At 35.4% G+C, this 22,793-nt stretch overlaps 1 protein-coding gene across 2 annotated transcripts in view; it reads left to right on the top strand.

Moving 5' to 3' along the window:
- Positions 1–22,041, top strand: part of LOC144968635 (uncharacterized) — a 147,426-nt gene extending 125,385 nt beyond the window's left edge. Inside the window, exons 6-8 of one of the 2 annotated variants that reach the window (XM_078907167.1) lie at positions 11,362–11,602; positions 14,344–14,579; positions 17,655–22,041. In XM_078907167.1, coding sequence (XP_078763293.1) covers positions 11,396–11,602; positions 14,344–14,579; positions 17,655–21,375 — 4,164 coding nt within the window. In that variant the 5' untranslated portion in view covers positions 11,362–11,395 and the 3' untranslated portion in view covers positions 21,376–22,041. The remainder of the gene's footprint in view (positions 1–11,361; positions 11,603–14,343; positions 14,580–17,654) is intronic. The other variant, XM_078907168.1, reaches the window with a different exon arrangement.
- The last annotated feature ends 752 nt before the right edge of the window (positions 22,042–22,793 follow it).

The following is a 22,793-nucleotide window of genomic DNA, read 5'->3' as shown; positions in this document are numbered from 1 at the left end:
TCTCTCTCTGTCTGTGTGTGTGTGTGTTTGTGTAAAGTTCATAGTTTTGATTTTATAGTCAATTTATAACATCAAAATCTCTCCGACACAATTCACGTTTTGGGGCGATCTGTCTCATTTCTGGTCATTTAAAATTATTGTTTATTTGTTTTTGGTTTTTGTGTGTATATATATGTTTGCATCTGATTTACACCGTTTTGAGTCGATGGGTCACAGACAGGAATAAAGAAGAAAGATAAAAAGGAGATGGCGATCCATCTCGGGGAAATAGATTGTCTGGTATCCATCTTGCTGTCCGCGGAAAGATGCTATTAAGGGGAAACAACCGTGGAAAATGAAGAAAGCAGCAGGGACCATAACTCACTTTGTGGTTTTTAGGCTGGAACATGATAGGGTTGAGAGGAGAGAGGTATAGAGAAGGGGGGGGGGGGGCGTGTAGAAAGAGAGAGAGAGAGAGAGAGAGAGAGAGAGAGAGAGAGGGGAGTATTAGAAACCATAATGCTCACTCTTGTTGCTTTGTGCTTGCTCTTCGCTCCTCATCTTCTGAAATAAAGTAAAGTGGGAGCTTTAGAATTGATGGATTTATTGAGTAGGGAACAGTTCCTTATCGTTATCCTTAGTCCACCTCACGATTATTGTTATTATTATTATTATTATTATTATTATTATTATTATTATTATTATTATTATTATTATTATTAATTATTATTATTATTATTATTATTATTATTATTATTATTATTTTTAATATTTTTATTGTTATTATTATATATAATTATTATTATTATTATTATTATTATTATTATTATTATTATTATTATTATTATTATTATTATTATTATTATTATTATTATTATTATTATTATTATCGGTGCCTAATATTTAATCAGGTATTATGTGGGAATGAATTAGAATAAGAAGATAAGTATGATGTGAAAATGATTAGAATTTGGATTTTAAGTGTTATTTTTTCACGATATAAATTTAATAAAACAATCTCCATAAAATTGAAGGCATTAGTTATAACTCAAATTTTATGAGTTATGCTACCATCCGACGTTTACATATATGCAGGTCTGACACCCGAACTCACTTATGGGCCTGGTTTATCATTGTTGTAAAGGAAAAGATTTTGCGTCCTTCCTGAGGTGCCCATTACAACAATGGGCCATTAGGAATCGAGTTATCAGACCTGCAAATAAGTGCACGTCGCCCCCACCCAAAAAAGCAATTTACTTTTTCAAAAAATAAATTGAAAAAAAATACAGTATAAGTAATTTATTTTTCAAAACAAAATTGAGATTTTTTTGTAAATATATATATAAAAACAATTCGGGAACCGACATGTTACATTTTGGTCCTGACTAAGATAGAGGAACTACGATTGATGTAACTTTCTAGTTTATTTATTTAGTTTGCTTTCTCTTTGGCTTGGTTTCGCCGTTGTTCGTTTGCCTTTTTTCTTTTGTTAGTTCCTTGTTTATTTTGTTCTTGGTTTCTGTTGATGGCTAACTTTTTTTTTTTTATATTGTTTCTTTTTTCAGAGTACGGAAGAACAAAAGAATTAACACACAATTTAAATCTCCGAACTGTTCGTTCATTTATTATTGATTTGTGTTGCTAAATTATATCTTCCAAATTTCAGACATCTCCGGCACTTCCGGTGACCCTTTGCTATGACCTCAATCTCCACATTGTACGGAGAACCCAGCCAGATGCCCCTCGACACATTACAGCTCCCTTTTCCCCCCTTGCTTCAATTTCACATATAACGGACCTCGTTAATTATCGTTGTTATCCTGGCCACATGTCCAAGGGTCCCTTCCCCATTCATATCCCTTACACTCTATTCTCCACCCCCCCACCCCTCCTATTGTGATCTCTGGTCTCCCTCCCCTATCAAGTTCCTACCCCCCCCCCCCATCCCCCCTCCCCCCACACCCCTACCCCTTTCCGATTTGTCTATAGTTCTCTAAATTTTAACCACCACCACCACCACCATCCTCACCCACATCCTTCCATGTCCAGGCCCCTCACATAAAACCCAATTATTAAATGGCACTTTCCCTCCTATTATCTTCCATTACAATTTTCTTTTCTCGCCATGCAACCCCCCCCCCCCCCCCCCACCCCAATCCCTTCTCCTCCCTCCACCAAACAAAAAACAAAGCATTATAATAGAACGTTATCCATCACAGAGCCATTAATTAACCATACAATTGTATTACTACGCGTGTTATTAGTGGTCAATTGTAATTTCTCTCAAAGCGCATTATAATACACGCTACTGACTCCAGAACTTTGGAAGTTCGGACGCGTGGCTGGATTAAATGGTTTTTATTGTAAATTACCAATTATTAGAATAGAACCCGAGGAGAAATCGAGCTCCGTGTTGATCCCAGTGGTCTTGTACTCGAGGTATGACTGCTTGCATGCCGAGGGTTGGAGTCTTATTATTATAATGTGAACCACCATCTCCAATCGGTGTTGTGCGGGATGAATTAAACCCTGAAATTTGAATTTAGAAGTAAAATGATGAGCAAATCGGGTCTTGGGGGTTTGTTTTGTTTTTTGGTTGTTTGTTTTATATTTGTTTTTGTTTTTTTTTTTGTTTTTTGTTTTTTTTTTTATTGTTTTGGGTTTTTTTTTTTTTTTTTTTTTTTTTTTTTTTTTTGTGGGGGGGGGGCGGGGGTATTTTTTACTTGTTTTGCTTTTATGTTTGTTTCTTTGTTGGTTGTTTTTTTTTAATTCCTTTTGTTTGTTTGGTTTTTTTTTTTCAGTTAAAAACATTGTATTCATTGTGGTTATGAACTGAATTTCCAGCACTTCATTTATCGTGACATTATAATACCGTTTTGACACAGCGGGCAACGTATAGACAATTTGAATTTCGTTTCATGGGACTGGGCGCTTTACCCGTCACTTGACGTCAGACTTCCATCTCTTATTTATTGCTTGTTCGCCAGTCAGAAGGTCTAAGGATTAATAATTCTGAGTAATGGAAGCATGCTGAAATTTGAGGAATGACTTTTTAAAAGAAAATTTAAAATGCTTTTTCCAGCACTTAAGTCGAATTTTGCAAGTATCGCAAAGGCGAGTCTTAGATCCGGTATCCTATTTTATCACAGGTTTTCATGAGTATCAAAATGTCCAATAGGTTAAATTATGTAAGCAAATCAATGCTATATTCCTTCAATTTTTTTTCTCATAATCATCACTTGTCTTTTATGAAGAAAATCGGATAGAAGTAAAATGTCTCTAAAATGTGATATATCTAGTGTTTCAGGCCCTGAATTTTGAAATAAAGTCCATATTTTTATCTTTAATCTGTCGACTGATATTTGAAATTCTTTTTACATTAGGTTAATAATTATTTGTCTAAAATGTCTTTTGAAAAGAAAGATTTGAGTGAGCAGTTGCCTTTTATAGAGGATAGAACATTTCAGTAACATGACAGTGCATTCAACCCCCTTCCCCCACCCCCGGCTCCCGATCCATGCCCAATTCCCAAATCCCAGTGCACCACGAATGGTAGAACCCTATCCAATTATAGAATTATGATTTATGGCTGGCGCTGACGGAAGCAACAGCCCTCATTCATCTGGGACGATAATGACACACCTAGTCATGCATCCATGGGAAAGATGACACACGGCCGGCTATACGTCATCTCCCAATATAATGACACACTCTGCGACCCTGGGCATTGACCCTGACCTATAACCCCAATCTTGTGTTTTTATTTTGAGGAGGGCAAGGAGGAGGAGGGGAGGGGTTAATTAGATGGATTTGTGATTTTTTTTGGATCGCATTTATGAGTTGCAATTGACTTTTTGATGATTTGTAATAACAAGAAAGGAAATGAGTGGAGAAATTCATGGCACCAGAAAATAATAGAGGATAAAAACATTTTGTAATGGTGGGAAAATAACTCGGACCTTACTGTTACACTACCTTTGCATGAAACATTCTTTTATCCTAGTTTCGGATCTGAGAGAAAGAAGTCATGAACAAGAATTTGACATACTGTCTGAGGTTCGATTCCCAGTCGAAAAAGAATGACCCAAGAAGAAATTTTCATTTATATTTCTATGTGTTATAAATAAATAATAAAATAAACTCCTTTTATTCATCCCCAAGGGGAAATTTTTCTTTAGGGTCTATTCCAAGGGAAGGCTGGAATAACTCAGGCATCTGCCGCAGTGCAGCGCCGCAAAGTGAGCTAAGGCTAGGTGACTTGCTCAAGGCCTCACAGCGCGATGGGTAGTCGAACTCGGTACCTTTCAGGTACGAAGCAAAGATCATACCGCTGAGCCACGTTGTCCCATTGTATGGTACTATATTATCATTTATCCCTTGTCATATACCTGTCTGTCTCGAGTGTTGAATTCTTGATTTGTCTTCCGTATACTTGGTATTTTATCGAAATTAATTAACTACATGAAGAAGAATCAAAAGCCTCTATGATTATCAAAAGTCCACCTCCTTCTCCACGTTCTTCATCTTTTTCAATTTCTTCTTCCTCTTCCTCCTCCTCCTCCTCCTCCTTCCCTCCTTTTCTTCTTCTTCTTTTCTCTTCAAGCGGCTCAGGATCTAAATCACTCTTTTTAATTAGTTCTAAATAGCATGTCCCGTAATCTCGAGACGAAATATATTCCTCCTAATTTTCAATACAAAGAAAACCAAAGCAAGGTAAAATTAGATTTGTCGCGTCGCAATGTAAATTGACTCAACAACGAACGCTCTAAGCGGAAATCGAGACAGCTCGTAATTTACGAAATGTTATTGCTAATTTATTCAAAGTTGTGACGATTTCTGTGATAGATAAAGTCATCAACTTTACACGAATGTTCTTTTATTGGCTTGTACTTGTATCAACAAACCCTATTCCGATCTGATTACACATTAAAATTCAGTGTCCTTCAACAACTACCTTCCATTGTCTGCTGTCTTACAATACTGACAACAACAACAACAACAACAACAACAACAAAAGACAGAAAAAAAAATAATCTCAACTTATATTTCATTTTGGCCAAAAATCTTTTTACTTAAAAAACCGATCGATTTAAATGACTCTCGTCCCTTTAACTTTTCGAAAAGTATCTAATGTGAGACAATGAAGTCTCAGGTTTGAGACATTTTGACAAATGGAACGTGGAAGAGTCATCTTAACAGACTTCCAATTTAAGTTTTAAAAATTTCTAGTCAAAATTATTTTGCCAGTGTTTGGCAGTTTGAATTACTGGTGACGTCTTTGACATGCCAGCAGGTATAGAACTCAATTACAATCTAAAGTCGTTAGGTGAACAAAGAAGAGAAGATGTGGTAATGTTGTCAGATTGGATTCACTCAACAACACTCAAGGATATTAAATGTCGATGTTTTCTTTCTCAAGAGAATGGACTGGCACCGACATGTACTTATTTGAAAGTCTGATAGTCCAAGTTATTATGGGCTCGTTGCTGTAATAGATATATTATACTCTCAAACACGTAAAATATTGTCCATGACAAAATGTTAAATCAAGCCCATAATCGTTCGTTTATCAGACCCGCTAAGTATACATAGATTCGCACTTATTTGCCATTTGGTGTGTTTGTCTTTTGTTGTTGTTTTTTTTTTGTTGTTTTTTTTTTTTTTTGGGGGGGGTGTTTGCCCTTTTTTTTTGCTTTTTTTTTTGTTTTGTTTTGTTTTTGTTTTGTTTTTTTTTTTGTTTGTTTGTTCTTGTTTGTTTTTAAAAAAATTAAGTTACCATACTAAAATTGTGTTAACAATTTCCTGTGATCATGTTATTAAGAACGCTCTCCCAACAGACTACATTTGTGACAAGTGTTTCAGTCACTGTTGGACTTTTGACTGAATGACAAATAATGGATTCTCCTATTTGTGCATTTGAACTATTTTGTTAGTTTGTTTTCGTTTTGCTATTATCGTATTTTTCTTCTTTTTTTTCTTTTTTTTCTGTTCTGTTTTTGTTTTGTTTGTTTGTATTTTTTTGTTTTGTTTGTTTGTTTGTTTTTTTTTTTTTTTGTTGTTGTTGTTGTTTTTTTTGGTTGATTTGATTTTCGTTTGTTTATTTTTGTTTGTTATTTGTTGTTTCTCTTTGACCTTTTTGTTCTATTTTTTTCTCTTTTCTTTTTAGTATTTATTTTGTTATCGTTATTGTTTTTATTTTTGTTATTGCTTTTCTTTGGGGGAGGGCCAGTTTGTCTGAAAACGAGTTAAAGGAGTCTATATACTGCCTAAGCTACTGCGTTTAATTTCAATTTAGATAAGTCTCCTAGTATTGGTTTATTATAAACAGTCGCCCTTCCCGATCGTTATTGTCTCTTTATTACTCTGGGTTTATTACATTTCTCTCGTCGTATTTTTGATTGCCTGAGTTATAACGTTTGTGAGTCATGACCATGGCCTTTTGGGTGACGGGATCATATCCTCGTTATTATTGCTGGCATCAGAATCGTATTTATTCATATCCAGCATAGATGGGGTTGATAGGATTTGCACTTTGTTCGGCCATTGCTAAGAGAATGTTGAAGGAAGGCTTTATTATTATTATTTATTATTATTATTATTATTATTATTATTTTATTATTATTATTATTATTATCAACATCATCATCATCATCATCATAACATCATCATCATCATCATCATCATCATCATCATCATCATCATCATCATCATCATCATTATCATCATCATCATCATTATCATCGTATCATATTAAATTGTAGGGTTATTTAGACCACCTTACCTTTGAAAATCCTGAGTCTGAAAATCTTTAAATAATTATAGAGGATTTATTATTTCTTGAATTCAATTTTAACCATCAGCGTTTTGGCCTGACATGATGATACTATATAAATTATCAGACAAGTAGCCGCAAATGTCTTCACTTTTATCTGAAATCTCAACTCATTTGGAAATTGGAGACCAAACACTTCATTAATACTTAAATACGGGCAAGGGATTTAGTTAGGTATTCATTTAAGGCGAACGTTTTGCCAAGAAAAATGATTGTATTCTAGGGAACATTCCGACCTCTTTGGCTGCTTTATCGAGAAAATTTAGTTGTGTTTTTTTTTTTTTCAAAGGGAGGGAGAGGGATATATAAATATACATATATATATATATATATATATATATATATATATATATATAGAGAGAGAGAGAGAAGAGAGAGAAGAGAGAGAGAGAGAGAGAGAGAGAGAGAGAGAGAGAGAGAGAGAGGGGGGGGTTGGGTAGGATGAAACACGGAGACTCCGACAAGAAGATCTATAATATTGAATTTATAATGACGATTTAATTATAAATGCAGATCCATATCTACCGTAAATGCATGTGCATGATATCTGCATGTGTATTTATTTATCTGTGTGCCAAGTTATTTGTGTTTTTGTATGAGTGTGTTAATGCGTTTATATATATGTGTTAGTTTGATTGAGTGTGCAGGTATCATGTTCATGGTAAATAATTGTCGTTTGCAATCCAACGTAAGTAATAGTTGTTGACAACACCCAAATCAATACACATTTACAGATATCAATAGATAGTTCGAAAATGACATCACTCATGCCTTTGTTATTGTTTTTGCCATCCGCGTTTGTGAGTTGTTCTCACTAAACTGTATTAACCAGACTATAAAAATTCATGGTTACACAGAGTTTGTGTGTTGGTCCGTTATACTTCCGGATGGCAATGTTGTGAACTCCTTGGCCAAGCGCATTCTATCTATAGACAACTTAGACGTCATAAACACAGTATTTTGAAAACATCGTATAGATAGAATGCGCTTGGCCAAGGAGTTCACAACATTGCCATCCGGAAGTATAACGGACAACACACAAACTCTGTGTAACCATGAAATTTTATATTCTGGTTAATACAGTTTAGTGAGAACAACTCACAAACGCGGATGGCAAAAACAATAACAAAAGCCTGAGTGACGTCATCTGCATACTATCTATAGAGACCATGGCCATGTGCACATATTAACAGTTCTGGTAACCGAGCGCAATCATGGGCTTGATTTAACATTGTTGTTATGGACAATATTTTGTGCTGGTATTAATAGTATTTCAATTAAAACAACCATCCCAATTATAGCCCATAACAATTTGGGTTAATAATCTAGGCATGCAAATAAGTAAACATCGATATTTTTGCATGAGTTAAAGGGGTTACCGATAGCTCAGTTGATAGAGCGCTCTCTCCACACGCAAAGGAACAGAGATCGCTTTCGAGTGCAGTCGGGTTTTTTTACCCCCCACCCCCCCAACCTGTCCATCCAGCAGTGACTGTTTGGCTGGGTCTGTTAGATGTGACGGAAAGTACTCACTATAGATGAGCGCCCTATCTAAAGGATAGCAAGCAATTACTATTGTCCGTTTCACGCTATAGAACCAGATATAAACTCCGGCCTCATGGGCCCATTGACTGAATGACTCCTTTTTTTAAAGAAAAAAATATTTGTCTTTTTTGAACTTTAGAATGAAAACATTGAGTGTTTTAAAAGATCAACTTTTACGTGTTTACTCCGAAGTACCCAAAAGATTGAAAGAAAGAAATTTACTCAACCCCTCTCATAGGAAAACCCTATCATTTCTTAGTAAATACGTAATCGTTTAATAATGCTTTGAACGCGTTGAATAAAATTGCAGAACATTTGCGCACTTTTTATTTGTGTGAAATAAGGTGCCAAAGGCAGCTGATTTGGTGTGCATAAATACAAATCTAACGCTTTTGTTTTTGGGTCAAATTAATTGTCATCCAAGCAGATGGAGAAATACACAAATTATGGTGAATAGAAGTACTAATTCCATACCATTTATTGGTCACAAAATATCTAATAATCCTACTTGGAGGGGAAGAATGAATGCATTCGTTCATTTCTTTGTATTTATTAAACTCGTTATATTTTTATCGTGCAATAACACATACTCGCAAGCTAGTTGTGTTATTGGGCAGGTTAAAAATAACTCGTTTAAGAAATACAAGGGGATGAAAGAATCATATTCTTATATCTAATCTCTATCTAGGTGTGACTTGGCAGGCCTTGAAACTAACCTCTTGAAATAGAACAAGAGTAAATTTGAAGTCAAATTGCATAGAAATGAGAAATCTAATCAGTTAACTGCCGTGCTCTGGAAAAAAATAATTGAGTTTTTATATAGCGCAATATCCACTAAACGTGCTCAAAGCGCTTTACAAGAGGTCCCAGGTCAACAGCAACATTTAACATGTAGGACGGGACATAACGCCTGTTCGGCGATATTACAATTTTTCGGACAAAGACAACGCTGTTAACGGCCAGGTACTCATTTTACACTTGAGTACGGTGAGAGAATGTGAGTGAAGAGCTGTTCAAGGACTCGACTATGCGCCGAGCGCGAGGCTCGAACCCAGGACTTCCGATCCGAAAACGTATTTCAGGCCACTAGAGCACATACGGCACATATATTTTTTAATTGACAAGAAACTCGCCAGAAATATCTTCGAATATAGATCAAGTCAAATGACCCTCATCTTGGCAAAAACTCTTAACTGTGGACTTCGCGAAGAGAAGGCTAATTTAACTCGATCGATATTTCAAGGACGAGTTTTCTGGCCTAATTTTTAAATAGGCTACATGTTTTTCCAGAGTGTAATAATAATAATAATAATAATAATAATAATAATAATAATAATAATAATAATAATAATAATAATAATAAATAATAATAATAATAATAATAATAATAATAATAATAAATAATATAATAATAATAATAATAATAATAATAATAAAAATAATAATAATAATAATAATAATAATAATTATACTTTATTCATCAAAAAAATGGGAATTCGTTTATAGACGTGGCATGCATAAAATGTATAAACACAAAGATGAGAATCTATGGCGACAATGTATACATATATATATATATATATATATATATATATATATATATATATATATATATATATATTATATATATATTTATATATATATATATATTCATATATGTAAATGTACAAACCTGTAAAAATATACAACCAAGAACCGATGCAATATTATTTACCGCTATCAAAGTTTGATAGAATGTTTGTGTTATATTATGTGAGCTGTCGCAGGAAACCGGTATCATGACGAAGGAAATAAATATATAATTTCCATAAATGATGGAGTAGCTAGGTCTGTTAGATCTGGCGGAAAGTACTTTGCGATCGACCAGCGACCTGTTCAAAGGGTAGCAAGCAATTGCTGTCCGTTGCACCATGGACCTTATGGTCTGAAGGACTACTTAGTATATATATATATATATATATATATATATATATATATATATATATATATACATATATATATATATATATATATATATATATATATATATTATATATATGTTCTAAATCTATCTAAAATGGAGCAATCTGTAGCTAGATTTTTAAAATTACATTTGTGCTGTCGGAATTCCGTGCTAGATACCTTTGTAGTTGTTTGAAAGAATTCAAAGGTATTACAAACACGCTTATATCTACCATATTATATTATCTCCATCGGCAAGCAACGAATTAATATCTGTATAAACCATTAGAAGATTACTAATTTCAATCAGCTAAATTTAGTGGGGTATAAACATTTCGCTGCAAAATTTATTGCTGACGAATGTTTATTTGGCTAATGGCAAAAGACGTCGAGGTAGACCCGAATATTCAATTGAATTCAAAGGGGGGGGGGGGGGGGGGGTTATTGTTTGTCTATTGTTTGTTTGTTTTATTTTTTGTTTTTGTTTTTGTTTTTTTTGTTTTCATTTAAAATTTTTTTTGCCAATCGCCAATATATAACTTAGAATTTGCAATTAACAAATGAAAAAAAGACAAAATCAATTATAAACCAAAGCAAACCAAAAGAAAAAGAAAAAAAATAAACACGGAGAATATTGGTAATGTGAAAGACCTAACCTAGAATATCATCAGCAGTGTCCATACAACCGACAGACAGAAATTGAAGTCCTTGGTAGATGCCTTAACTCACTCAACCCTAACACCGACTATATTCGAAGTTAACCCGGGTCACTTTTACCCATTGCCTATTGATTACATTTTTGAGTCAAATTATTGGCGTAGTATCAAAGCTAATGTTTTTAGACTGTACATGTTAATGGTCGTTGAATAAACCTATCTATGTACATGCTCATTTTTAATACTTTTTTTCCAATTTTGAAAAGTAGAAAAATCTCTAGGATTGAGTGAGTTAAGCGTACCATGATTCATAGAGAATTAAGGAAGAAAGTAATATACTTTTTTTTTTCTTTTACCCGATGTATTATTTTCATTTTTTTTTTTTCTCGTGTGTTTTTTTCCCTTCAGAATTGGGTCTAGCAGGATAGACGACATAGTCACAATGCGGCTGATCCGTCTACAGACTTGGCTAAATCCTGCGTTGATTGTCATCGTGGTTACTGCTCTCGTCCAATCAGCTTGGTCGGCTGGATCACCCGACCCATGGGGTGGACGTCCAGTGAACCCTAACCCTTCCTATGACGTGGTCAGCGATCCCAGGGATTACAAATGTCCATATCGATGTGACTGCTTCATCGACAATTTACAGGTGAGTTAAGTTAATAAATTGATACAACAATGAGAGATGTTAACGAGCGAGTTTTGCCTGCAAAACAGAAGATCATAAATTCCTATTTAATTCAAGATAGTTGTGGTGCGAAAGTGGCTATGTGGGCTTGTTGTATGACACTCGCCTTATAAAATGCTATTTTTCACATTTATCTTACTGTATACAGGTGTAAAATGAGTATATAGTCGTTACCAGCGTTGTCTCTGTCCGAAAAAAGTGTAATTTCGCCCCACAAGCGACTTGTCTCCTCTTACATGTTAAGTGTTGCTGTTGTAGAGCACTTTGAGCACATTTAGTGGATATTGCGCAATATACGTGCTCAAATATTAAATAGTTGTGTCAGTGCAATATATTGCATCTTTTTTTTATTATGGTCTTGTCTTTCGTGCACGTTATTATATATATATATATATATATATATATATATATATATATATATATATATATTATTATTATTATTATTATTATTATATTATCATTATCATTATTATTATTATTATTATTATTATTATTATTATTATTATTATTATTATTATTATTATTATTATTATTGCCTAAAAAAGCGTCGAATAAAATAAACAATGCTACAAGTTCATCTAGCGTTTTATTATATCTATTGTATCTTCAAATCAATGCAAATATTTAGAATTGTTCATTTATCTTAATGATCGTTATTAGAAGTTAGAAGTTCCCCAAAATTAATATAGATCTAGAGTCTAAGAGAAGAGAGCCATGCTTTCTTGCATCAGTTGAAGTCGATCATTGGCAAACAAAGAGCACAAACGTGTAATTTTTTATTTAAAAGGCATAACCTCGTAATACCAAGAAACTTGAGGTTTAATCCATATAACATTTCATTTTACATAATGATTTGATTATGTCGTTCATTTGGATTTTTAAAAAAAATTAAACATGGTAGTAGACATCAACACCAAAATGATTGTGTACATTATTCGCATGTTATTCTTCTTAATTTATCATTGACCAAATTTTCTATCCTTTCATAATATGTAAATAAGATGATGTAAAACATCCAATCTAAATAGAACAATGTCTTTGTACTATAGATGTTGAATATGTTGATCTTTGAACTCAATAATATGATGTATAACCTATCGTCTCGAAAAAATTTGTGCCATTTGCACCCGTGAACCAATTGGATAAAATTCAATTTCAATTTAAGTGATTAAATATCACTAATATCCTCAAAACTCTATTATGGATCAAATAACGAGAAGTGAATTTAACTGAACTTAATCCGAAATACGACATTTAGCTTTTAAAGAATGTATTTAATTCTTCTAAATAAAATACAATATGTTACCTATAATCTCATATTTTTAGCTGGTAATTCAGCTTTCTACATCTAAACCATCCCGAAATGAAATTATACCGTTTTGAGACGATTGGTCACGAATCTGTGTTAAAATAAATGCCTTGAACAAGGAAAGTGGGTTTTGTTTCTTAAACTTTAAAAAATCTTGAATTACCATCAGTCACTTAGAATTTAAATTATTTTTTAAAAGTTAATTTCAACACAAAACTGGACTGACGCACTGGGTAAATATATTAATCTGTACAAAGATCCCACGATAGATTGTCATCGATATGGAATTATAATGCGTACTGTCAAACTGTGAAAAAAATCAATCACGTTTTAAAACTTTTGGCCAGAAAACTCGTCCTTCAAAAATTGATCGATTAAAATTACCATCTTCTTGTCAAAAACAAATAACAATTTTATGGCCAAAATTTGAAAACCATGTTTGTTTTCTTTCCAGTCTACGGCAGAATAATCACTGTAAGCGATCATCACAATCAATAATTTCGTCGATGTTTCCTAGTGGATAAAAAAAGCTTTACGATGAATTATAAATCAGATTATTGTTGGATTTGCCCAACCTGTGTACCCTGTACTAGATTTTTATCTGTGAGTAAACGTTGTTGTGGATGCAGCATCGTTACACATGGCCGGTTCAAGCAACTCTGTTATCTCTTTGCTGTGTTTCAGATAAATTGCAAACATTTTCATCTGCTTTAAGTCCATGATTTCATAGCGTAAGTACTTACACCAAAATGTGTCTGTATCTCTGCTGTGCTCATAGACAAGCAAAATTTTAATCAGCCAATTGCCCTGTAAAATGTATTCATTAACCTCCAAAGAAACCATGGAGAAGGAAACATCCCAAACCATCCCAAATTCTCTAGCTTTAAATAGGACAGTGTCGATGGCATTACCTTTGGACAGGACCTTACAGCTACCACATCAAAGTGTCATTCAATGAGATGCCGGAGGACGACAACAACGACGACGACGATGAGAAGGAGGAGGAAGAAGAAGAGGAAGAATAAGAAGAAGAAGAAGAAGAAGAAGAAGAAGAAGAAGAAGAAGAAGAAGAAGAAGGGGAGGAGGAGGAGGAGGAGGAGGAGGAGGAGGAGGAGGAGGAGGAGGAGGAGGAGGAGGAGGAGGAATAGGAAGAAGAAGAAGAAGAACAAGAAGAAGAAGAAGAAGAAGAAGAACAAGAAGAAGAAGAAGAAGAAGAAGAATGAGAAAAAGAAGAACAGCAACAACAAACAACGACAAGAAAATTTGTCACACATACGTATTTGTCATTTCTATCAATTCATTTTAAGCATGTTCTTTTTCATTGTTTTCTATTGTACTTTTTTGTTATTAAAACCGAATTCACTCGACATTTTATTGTTGTTTCACACCACAGACTGATGCATTGTGGATCAACTGCACGTACAGTTCCTTTGGGCCGAGTCTTAAACAGCTCGTGGAGGAAGACCTTCACCCCGAGTACACCAGCACTCTTGTCATCACGTGTTCGTATGACGCCATGGAGCAGGAAGATCTGGCTCCGGAGTCAGAGATTTGGGCTGCGGCGTTTTCTAACCTCAGAGGGCTGAAAGAGCTCATATTCGAAGGCTGTGTCGTGAGGAAGCTCCAGAGGTGAGTGGTTTTTAAGTACGAGTATCTGATTAATGGCAATTGTCTAAATGTCCCATTCCATCGAAATTAGTTATGTGTATTGTGTAAGCGAGTAGACAATGATCTAAATGTTGTTTATTTCATGAAAAAATGATGATGATGATGATGATGATGATGATGATGATGATGATGATGATGATGATGATGATGATGATGATGATGATGATCACGATGATGATAAGGCGAGGGGGGGGGGGGCGGTTTGAAAAGAAGAATTAGAGAAATCGAAAATAAATTATAACAATGACAAAGAAAGAATGATTAGTTTATAATATGACCTTTAAAAGTGATGTTATGTCGAAGTGAAACAAATTATAAAGGGGAATTATAAAGTTCAAATGTTAATTATGGGTTTTCTAAGAAATCATTTTTAGGTATAACTGTTTTGTTATCCTTAATAAAACAATAATATAAACTGAATTCATGTCTCATTCTACGTACAAGTTCATTTTTATAATTTTGACTACCCCGACACGACGTGTACTTATTTGCAGGTCTGATAACCCAATTCTTTATGAGCTCAGTGCTGTATTGGAAATATTTTTTAATGACGCAAAATATTGTCCATTAGATCAATGTTAAACTAGGCCCATAAGTGGGTTCGGATGTCAGACATATATATGTACATGTCGCCCCGACATAATACCGTTCGGAAGCGATGGATCACAAAAAGTGACACCAAATAATAAACAAAACGATAAAAAAAAGACTAATAAAAAAGTCCAATTTCTGAATAATGACTGTCAAAAGATTAGGGTTAGATTCGTCATCGATTTTCTAATGTGAACGAGCCTAACAAACTAGGGCAAAACAATCCATGATTAATTTAAGAGGGTCTCTCAATGTCCCTTGGCCTGGGGATGTTTACACGGTGTAAATAAGCATTGAATTGAAATGTTAACGTTATACCGGCGTCATGGATGGATAACTTATTTTTGAGTAGTGTTCCGTCTGTGAGTGAGTGAGTGGGGTGAGGGAGCAAAAGCGAGACAAATAGATTCGCTTGTTGCCTTGCGTTGATTAATAGATAGAATGACGTTGACGTCACTCGGGTCTTTGTTATTGTTTTTTTTTTTTGCCATCCGCGTTTATGAGTAATTCTCACTAAACGGTATTCACCAGACTATAAACGTTTAAGGTTACACATAATTTTGTGTGTTGGTCCGTTATACTTCCGGATGGCAATGTTGTGAACTTCTGAGCCAAGCGCATACTATGGATAATGTGAAACCATTTTGACGTTAGTTTTAGTTTTGTGCATTGCTTTGTGAGTTGTCGTCAATAATACTCAATAAATAGGATTCAATAGTCGTAACGTCACTTCCTTCCTAATGACGCATGGTAACTTAGTAACACTGGCTCTAAACTATCGGAACAATGGCGTACGCCCGTATGAAATATTTTTCTGGCGAGCATAAAGGGTATCCAAAGGGGAAAAAAACACATAAATTTGATCATGTTTTGACTTTTACACATTCTGATCACAAGGCATATGAAAAGTTCTAGCCAGCATGAAAAATAAAAAGTGATGATTTTCTTTGTTTAGAACCAAGATGGCCGCCGTTGCCGGGCGCGTGACATCAGACTATTGAATCGGATTGCTCATCCCATTGATTAAAATAAAGAATACAACTGACTATTTGCTTCCTTTTGGTAGTCTGGCCTTGTATTTTGACATACTTTTGTGGTCAATGGCCGTGATTTTACGAAGGCTACAGTCAGGCTACGAGTTAATGACTGCCAAGTGAATACTTGTGCAACGCGAAATACCAGTTAAGTGAGCTTTTTGCATCGCTTTGCCTCCCCTACGGAACACGCCTCTGAATTCCCTGCGTTCAGTGATGCATTGATTGATTTAGGGAGGCTGGCTTTGTCAACGTTTTTCTTGTCTTGTATTCATTCGCTGGGATTTTGTTGACATTTTTCAAAGCTTGTATTGATATCTCTGAAAGTTGACAATTGTTTGTGTGTTTGTTTGGGTTTTTTTTTGTGTGTGTGTGTGTGTGTGTGTGCTAGAGTTTTGTCATTTTATAAAGCTTTGTTTTCTTTCTTTTTTTTTTTTTAATTGTTCGTATTTCTGGTTCTGAAGGATGCCGTAACTGTAATATTTGCTCAGGATAATGGTTTATTTAGTAAGAGCCCATTTATATTTTTTTCTGTTGTTGTGCTGTTAGGCTTCAAAGTCATTTGTAATGGGTTTTAAACCTTTTTAAAACAATTTCTACAAAAAGACAGGAAGGGTAAAATTAAATTGAACCTGACTATGAAAGAGATTTAGGAATGATTTATTGTTATTTTAACTACCAATGGTTTCGAGAAAAGGAATTAATGCTCTCTCTCTCTCTCTCTCTCTCTCTCTCTCTCTCTCTCTCTCGCACACGCTCTCCCCCCTCTCACTCTCTCTCTTACTCTCTCTCTCTCTCTCTCACTCACTCTGTGTGTGTGTGTGTGTGTGTTTTGTTTTCTTATCTCTGTGCAACCCCTCTTTTTTGGGGCCGGAGTTAATACTAGTTTCTGTAGTTGTAAACACAACAGTGACAAATTCAATTCCAACAATTGCTTGCCACCCTCTAGGTGGAACGAAAATTTAACATAAAATACTTTGCGCCTGATATAATGAATGTAGTCACTCAATGGGTGGACAGATCCCAGAAATAAACATTCGAAAGCACCCGGCTTTGATACCTGTCCACTTAGCATATGAAAGCAGAACTATCTACCAACTGAGCTTTATGGAGGCATCTCTCATGTACTAATTATTAGAACATTAGCAAGTAAAGACTTTTAAAATGCTCATTCACAAATATGAATTCCAATTTCCTGAAATAATCCGTTTTATTTTGTTTCTTTGCTGGTTTCTTTGTTCATTTTTAAAAATTATTTTCTTTTCTGTATTGTCTGTGGTTGTGTGCTTTATGGGGGGGGGGGGGGGGGGGTTGACAAATTTTATTTTAAAGAACGCATATCTAATGATCAATCGCAAATAGTCTATAAAAAGTCTAAATCCATAACTTTTTGTCTTTATTCTATGATCAGATCTGCCTTCAGCGGGTTGTCAGGACTAAAAGCTTTATCAATCAGAGGAGCCGACCTGAATCACGTAGAGATGGACGTCTTCAGTGCGTTGCCAAGTCTGACCGACCTTGAAATTAGCTACAGCTCAATTCGGTATTTACCTCCCCTGTGCTCCTGTACGAATCTCCGTCGAGTCAACTTGACTGGGAACCATTTGAGTAGCTTGGATGATTCCGGTATTTTCTGCTCGGGAGATGCGCTCAACTTGCTGGAAGTTTTGGACGTCAATCGCAATTTCCTTACTGAAGTTCCTCTGTGGTTGGGGAAAACTGTGCCGAATCTCTACAGGCTGGGCATTGCTGATAACTACATCTTCAAAGCACCGGCTGATTCGTTTACGTTTTTCAAAAGGTTGCACGTTTTGGATATTACCAACAATTCTTTTACAAATTTTGATGAAGATTTGTTCAGCGAATGCAATGATCTCATTGTTCTGGGTTTGTCCGGAAATGATATTAGGCACCTCACGCCAAATCTACTCAGTCCATTGCCTCGTCTTTTACAACTCGATGCTGCTAATATGGGGCTAGGGGATGATTTGTGGATGGAGATTGTTGACCTGAGGATGATAGCAGCCCTGAATGTTTCCTACAATATGCTCACATCTATCGACGATGATGTCTTGTCACAGTTTTTACGACTAGAGAATCTATACGCCAACAACAACAAAATCCGGAAAATTCCTAAAAATGCTTTTGCCTATCAATTTAAACTACAAATTTTGGATCTTTCCTCCAATGAAATTCCAACAGTGCCAAAAGTAGCATTCGACGACCAACATGTTTTAAGTGAATACTACTTAAATGACAACAGTATTACATCGGTAGATCCCGACTCATTTTCTGGATTAAAACAGCTCTTGAAACTAAGTATAGCCTACAACAGAATACCACTCTTACAACCAAAAGTACTTTCTGATCTAATAAGTCTAGAATATCTGGACATCAGCGGCAATAGAATGGTCCTTATTGCGTCTAGTGTTTTTGACACCACATCAAGTTTAGAGCATCTCAACGCATCTCACAATTTACTCACCTCATTCCCACTTTTGTCAAAGGCAACACATTTAAGATCAATCGATCTCAACCACAATAATCTTTCATCTCTTCATACCAACATTTTTAAAGGTCTCACAAGATTGGAATATCTCAACATCAGTTACAACACGTTAACATCGGTCCCTAACAAGTTGCTCAGTGATTGTGAAAACCTCAAAATCATCGATTTATCACATAACGAGATCAAATCTCTAAGCGATGCAGTATTTAGTAACATCCACTCCCTTCAAATGGTCGATCTGTCTCACAACAAGATAATGGACATCAACAGGGTTTTCAGTCATACACACAAGCTTACTGATCTAAATCTATCACATAATAAACTTACACAAGTACTTCGAGGTAATTTTCCTCAATCCATTCAATACCTGAATCTTGAAAATAATGAAATTGGCTTCATATCCGACCGTACATTTAAATCAATGAATCATTTACGAATAGTCAATCTTCAGCACAACAGACTCGTGTCTTTATCTAAAACGGATGTTGACATCACCTTCAACATGATATACGAGCCATTGTTTCTAATCAAATACAACCCTTTCGTATGCGACTGTCGTCTTGGGTGGCTGAAGGACTGGATTGATGGAGATTTACAGGATATAGCACCTTTACCAAATTTCAATATCAACCAACATTCTATAGACTTTTTGTGCACTTCCCCATTCTTCAGATACCAAAAACCGTTGGCAAAAATAGACCGATCGCGCTTTTTGTGTAACTACACCGATCACTGTGACAGTACCTGCATGTGTTGTGAATTCGACTCGTGCCACTGTAAGTTTCAGTGTCCTCCTTCCTGCCATTGCTATATTGGTGATGACCATATGCCGGTGCATCAGGTACACTGTAGCAAGGCACGTTTAACTAATGTACCCGAAGAGGTACCCGAGGGTGCCACGGATCTAAGACTCGATGGGAATAAAATCCAAGTTTTACAAAAACACACTTTTCTAGCTCTGAAACACGTTGAGGTTTTGTATATTAACAACAGTCAGATCCAACTCATACAAAACAGCACATTTAGGGGACTAAAATCTTTACGTAAACTATATCTCCATGACAATTTTCTCTCTACAATTTATGACGTGACATTTGAAGGCCTGGATAAACTAGAAGAAATATATCTTCAGAATAATGACATTTTCTTTATTGACAATAACGCGTTCCTAATTCCTCCGCTTTTAACACGAATAGACCTTCGTGGAAACGCCTTGATGACCACTCATATTCAGGACTTGAACAGATTCATTAATAGATCATTAGTTATTGAATCCGGAAGTGTAAGAATATCGTTAAGTAGAAACCCATGGAATTGTGACGCGTCATTTTCATGCAAGTTTTTGCAGTTCGTGCTGACCAATTCCAAGTTCATCGACGATGTCAACTCAATAGAATGCTCTCGTCCTCTAGTTGTGGATTCGCTTCTCCCGTCAAATGACCCGGATGCTCGCCTATTATTGGATCTTCAGAAGGACGTGTGTGTTGATAACACGACAATTCATCAAAACTCCTCGGATAACATGGCAAGGAGAGCACAGTCTGAATCAGAAATGTATGCTCTCATTGCTGCGTGCATTATCGCTGCTTTCATCGTCGTTTTGATTGTCGTGGGTTACACAAATCGCCATCTTGTGCAGTTATTTTGTTTTACACGTTTTGGAATTCGAGCTTTTAAAATGGCGAAGGATTCTGACGACAACGAGCGTCCTTATGACGCGTTCATTTCCTATAGCAACAAGGACGAAGACTTTGTTGTGAGACAACTGGCGCCACGGCTAGAAAAGGGAGATAAAAAATTTAGACTATGTGTCCACTACAGGGATTTTCCAGTCGGTACATGCATAGCTGAAACAATCGTGAGGAGCGTTGAAGCCAGCAAGCGTACTATTCTAGTCGTATCGGACAATTTTTTGGAGTCCGAATGGTGTCGTTTTGAATTCCAAACAGCACATCAACAGGTTCTCAGCGAGAGATGCAACAGGGTCATCCTTATTCTTATGCACAACATAGACGTTAATAAATTAGACAACACGCTCAAAGCGTACATGCGAACAAGAACGTATTTGAAATACGACGATACTTGGTTCTGGGAGAAGCTCATGTTTGCAATGCCAGACGTCCGGAATCGAAAAGCGAACGATTCGTTCCGAATGGCGAGACCGCCAAGTAACAGGGACATAGACTATATGACTCGTGATTCCAGACATGGCACAATGAATTCCCACCACTCACACTCACACCATCAAGCCTATCCCCCTTTTCTTCATAATGGGAACTACCCTCATTCTTGTTGTGACGTCATGAGAAATGACATGTATGAAATTCCCGTTTCTGAGGGTCCCAGTGAACATTATCAACTAGCCAAAATTGGCGCTATTTTTCCCCACACAAACTCTGCTTTTCACTATACTGAAAAATCCTGCGGTGATACGACTACTTCTGGTTATCACAACGGATCGGTTGGGGGTTCCACCCTTCCTCCTCATTACGAGGAAGTGGGGCCCGGACAGTACTCCATCAACTCCACGCCTCAGAAAAAGCTGATCGTGGAAACGCCACCTCCCTTGCCTAGAATACCCAAAGAGGGTTTTGTCCCGCGTGATAGAATGACGTTTGTGTAAAATGTTGAATCAAATTTATATTATTCGTTTGTACAATGCCGGCATTTTGCTACCAGGACGAAGATTAGAAATAGGATGTGACTTACCGCGTCAATCTGGTATTATGTGGGAATGAACCAAGTGTAAAACAATCTAATTTGACACAAATTTCACATTTTGGCCACAAATTCAAATGTCAGCACGTCCATTATTCCGAGATGATAGAACGGGTTTGAGGCGATGGGTCATCATTTTTATAAGGCATTGGCACATTTGCTAACGCTGCCACCATCTCTCAGTAGTGACTCCAGTAGACTTGGGTTTTTCGTTGTAATTTTTTCTCTCATAACTGGTTATATATTGCCTTACAACGCACGGTATCATAATATGGGTCTAGTATGGATGCTAAAAAGTTTGATCATAAAGGCAATAATTTGATATTTCGGTTTATCTTTTTTAATTGGGAATAATGAGCATTCTTATATATGGTGACAAAATTGAACTTTTCACATTTCTGGCCACATTAATTATTAAAATCATATTTTATTTTTAACTTGAGTCATCCCGACATAATACCGTTCTTAGACGATTGGTCACATATAGTAAAGTTACTATGTTATGTTTATTACCATTTAACAGCTAAAGATTTGAGGGTTTTTTTCATTGTTATGATAGAAGGGCAAAAAACTAATACTTTGAAATTATATTCTATTTTAACAAAACGATAACATTTTTATCTACAAATCTCAATATAATAGACAGCCTTTAAATCGTCAACTTAGAAACCCTTAATATTACTAGTATGCGACTCAATTTTCCTTTCGTGAAATAATGATTTCTCTTTTGTATTGATTTACATTTTTTTGTGAAAGAAGGTGTTATATTTATAAAACGACAAATGGTACTTAATATAGTGGAGGCCAAAACCTTTATCAAAAGATAGAAAGATTCGATTTCAATGTTAGCTCCAAGTTTTATTTTATGGCCAAATTTCTTCAGCTAAATATAATTAAGTTCCCAAGAGGTATTCGAAGTACATTACGTACCAAAAGTGTTATGTTTTGTTTCATTGCCAAAGTTTTTTTCAGCCAAATATTATTAAGTTACCCTTAGTTATGCCAAGTAACTTCACCAAACAAAAATCCTGAAAAAGTCCATTTCAATGTTAGCTCAATGTTTTATTTTGTTTTTATTTTGTTGCCAAATTTCTTCAGCTAAATTCTATTTTAGGTTTCCACGAATTTACGTCTTCACAGTTTGTATCATTTATGACTTGTTTTGAACATGTCTTCAAAATATGCTACGGATTCTGCTTTGCTTTGTTTATATATATATATATATATATATATATATATATATATATATATATATATATATATATATATATATATATATTAAAAGGTTATAATTACTGAGTTGGTTTGTCGATGACGTTTGAG

This window comes from Berghia stephanieae, chromosome 3, assembly GCF_034508935.2.
Source record: "Berghia stephanieae isolate SIO BIC M18660-M18661 chromosome 3, UCSD_Bste_1.3, whole genome shotgun sequence".
In the NCBI taxonomy this organism is placed as follows: Eukaryota; Metazoa; Mollusca; class Gastropoda; order Nudibranchia; family Aeolidiidae; genus Berghia; species Berghia stephanieae.
This window is presented reverse-complemented; position numbering and strand designations above follow the sequence as displayed.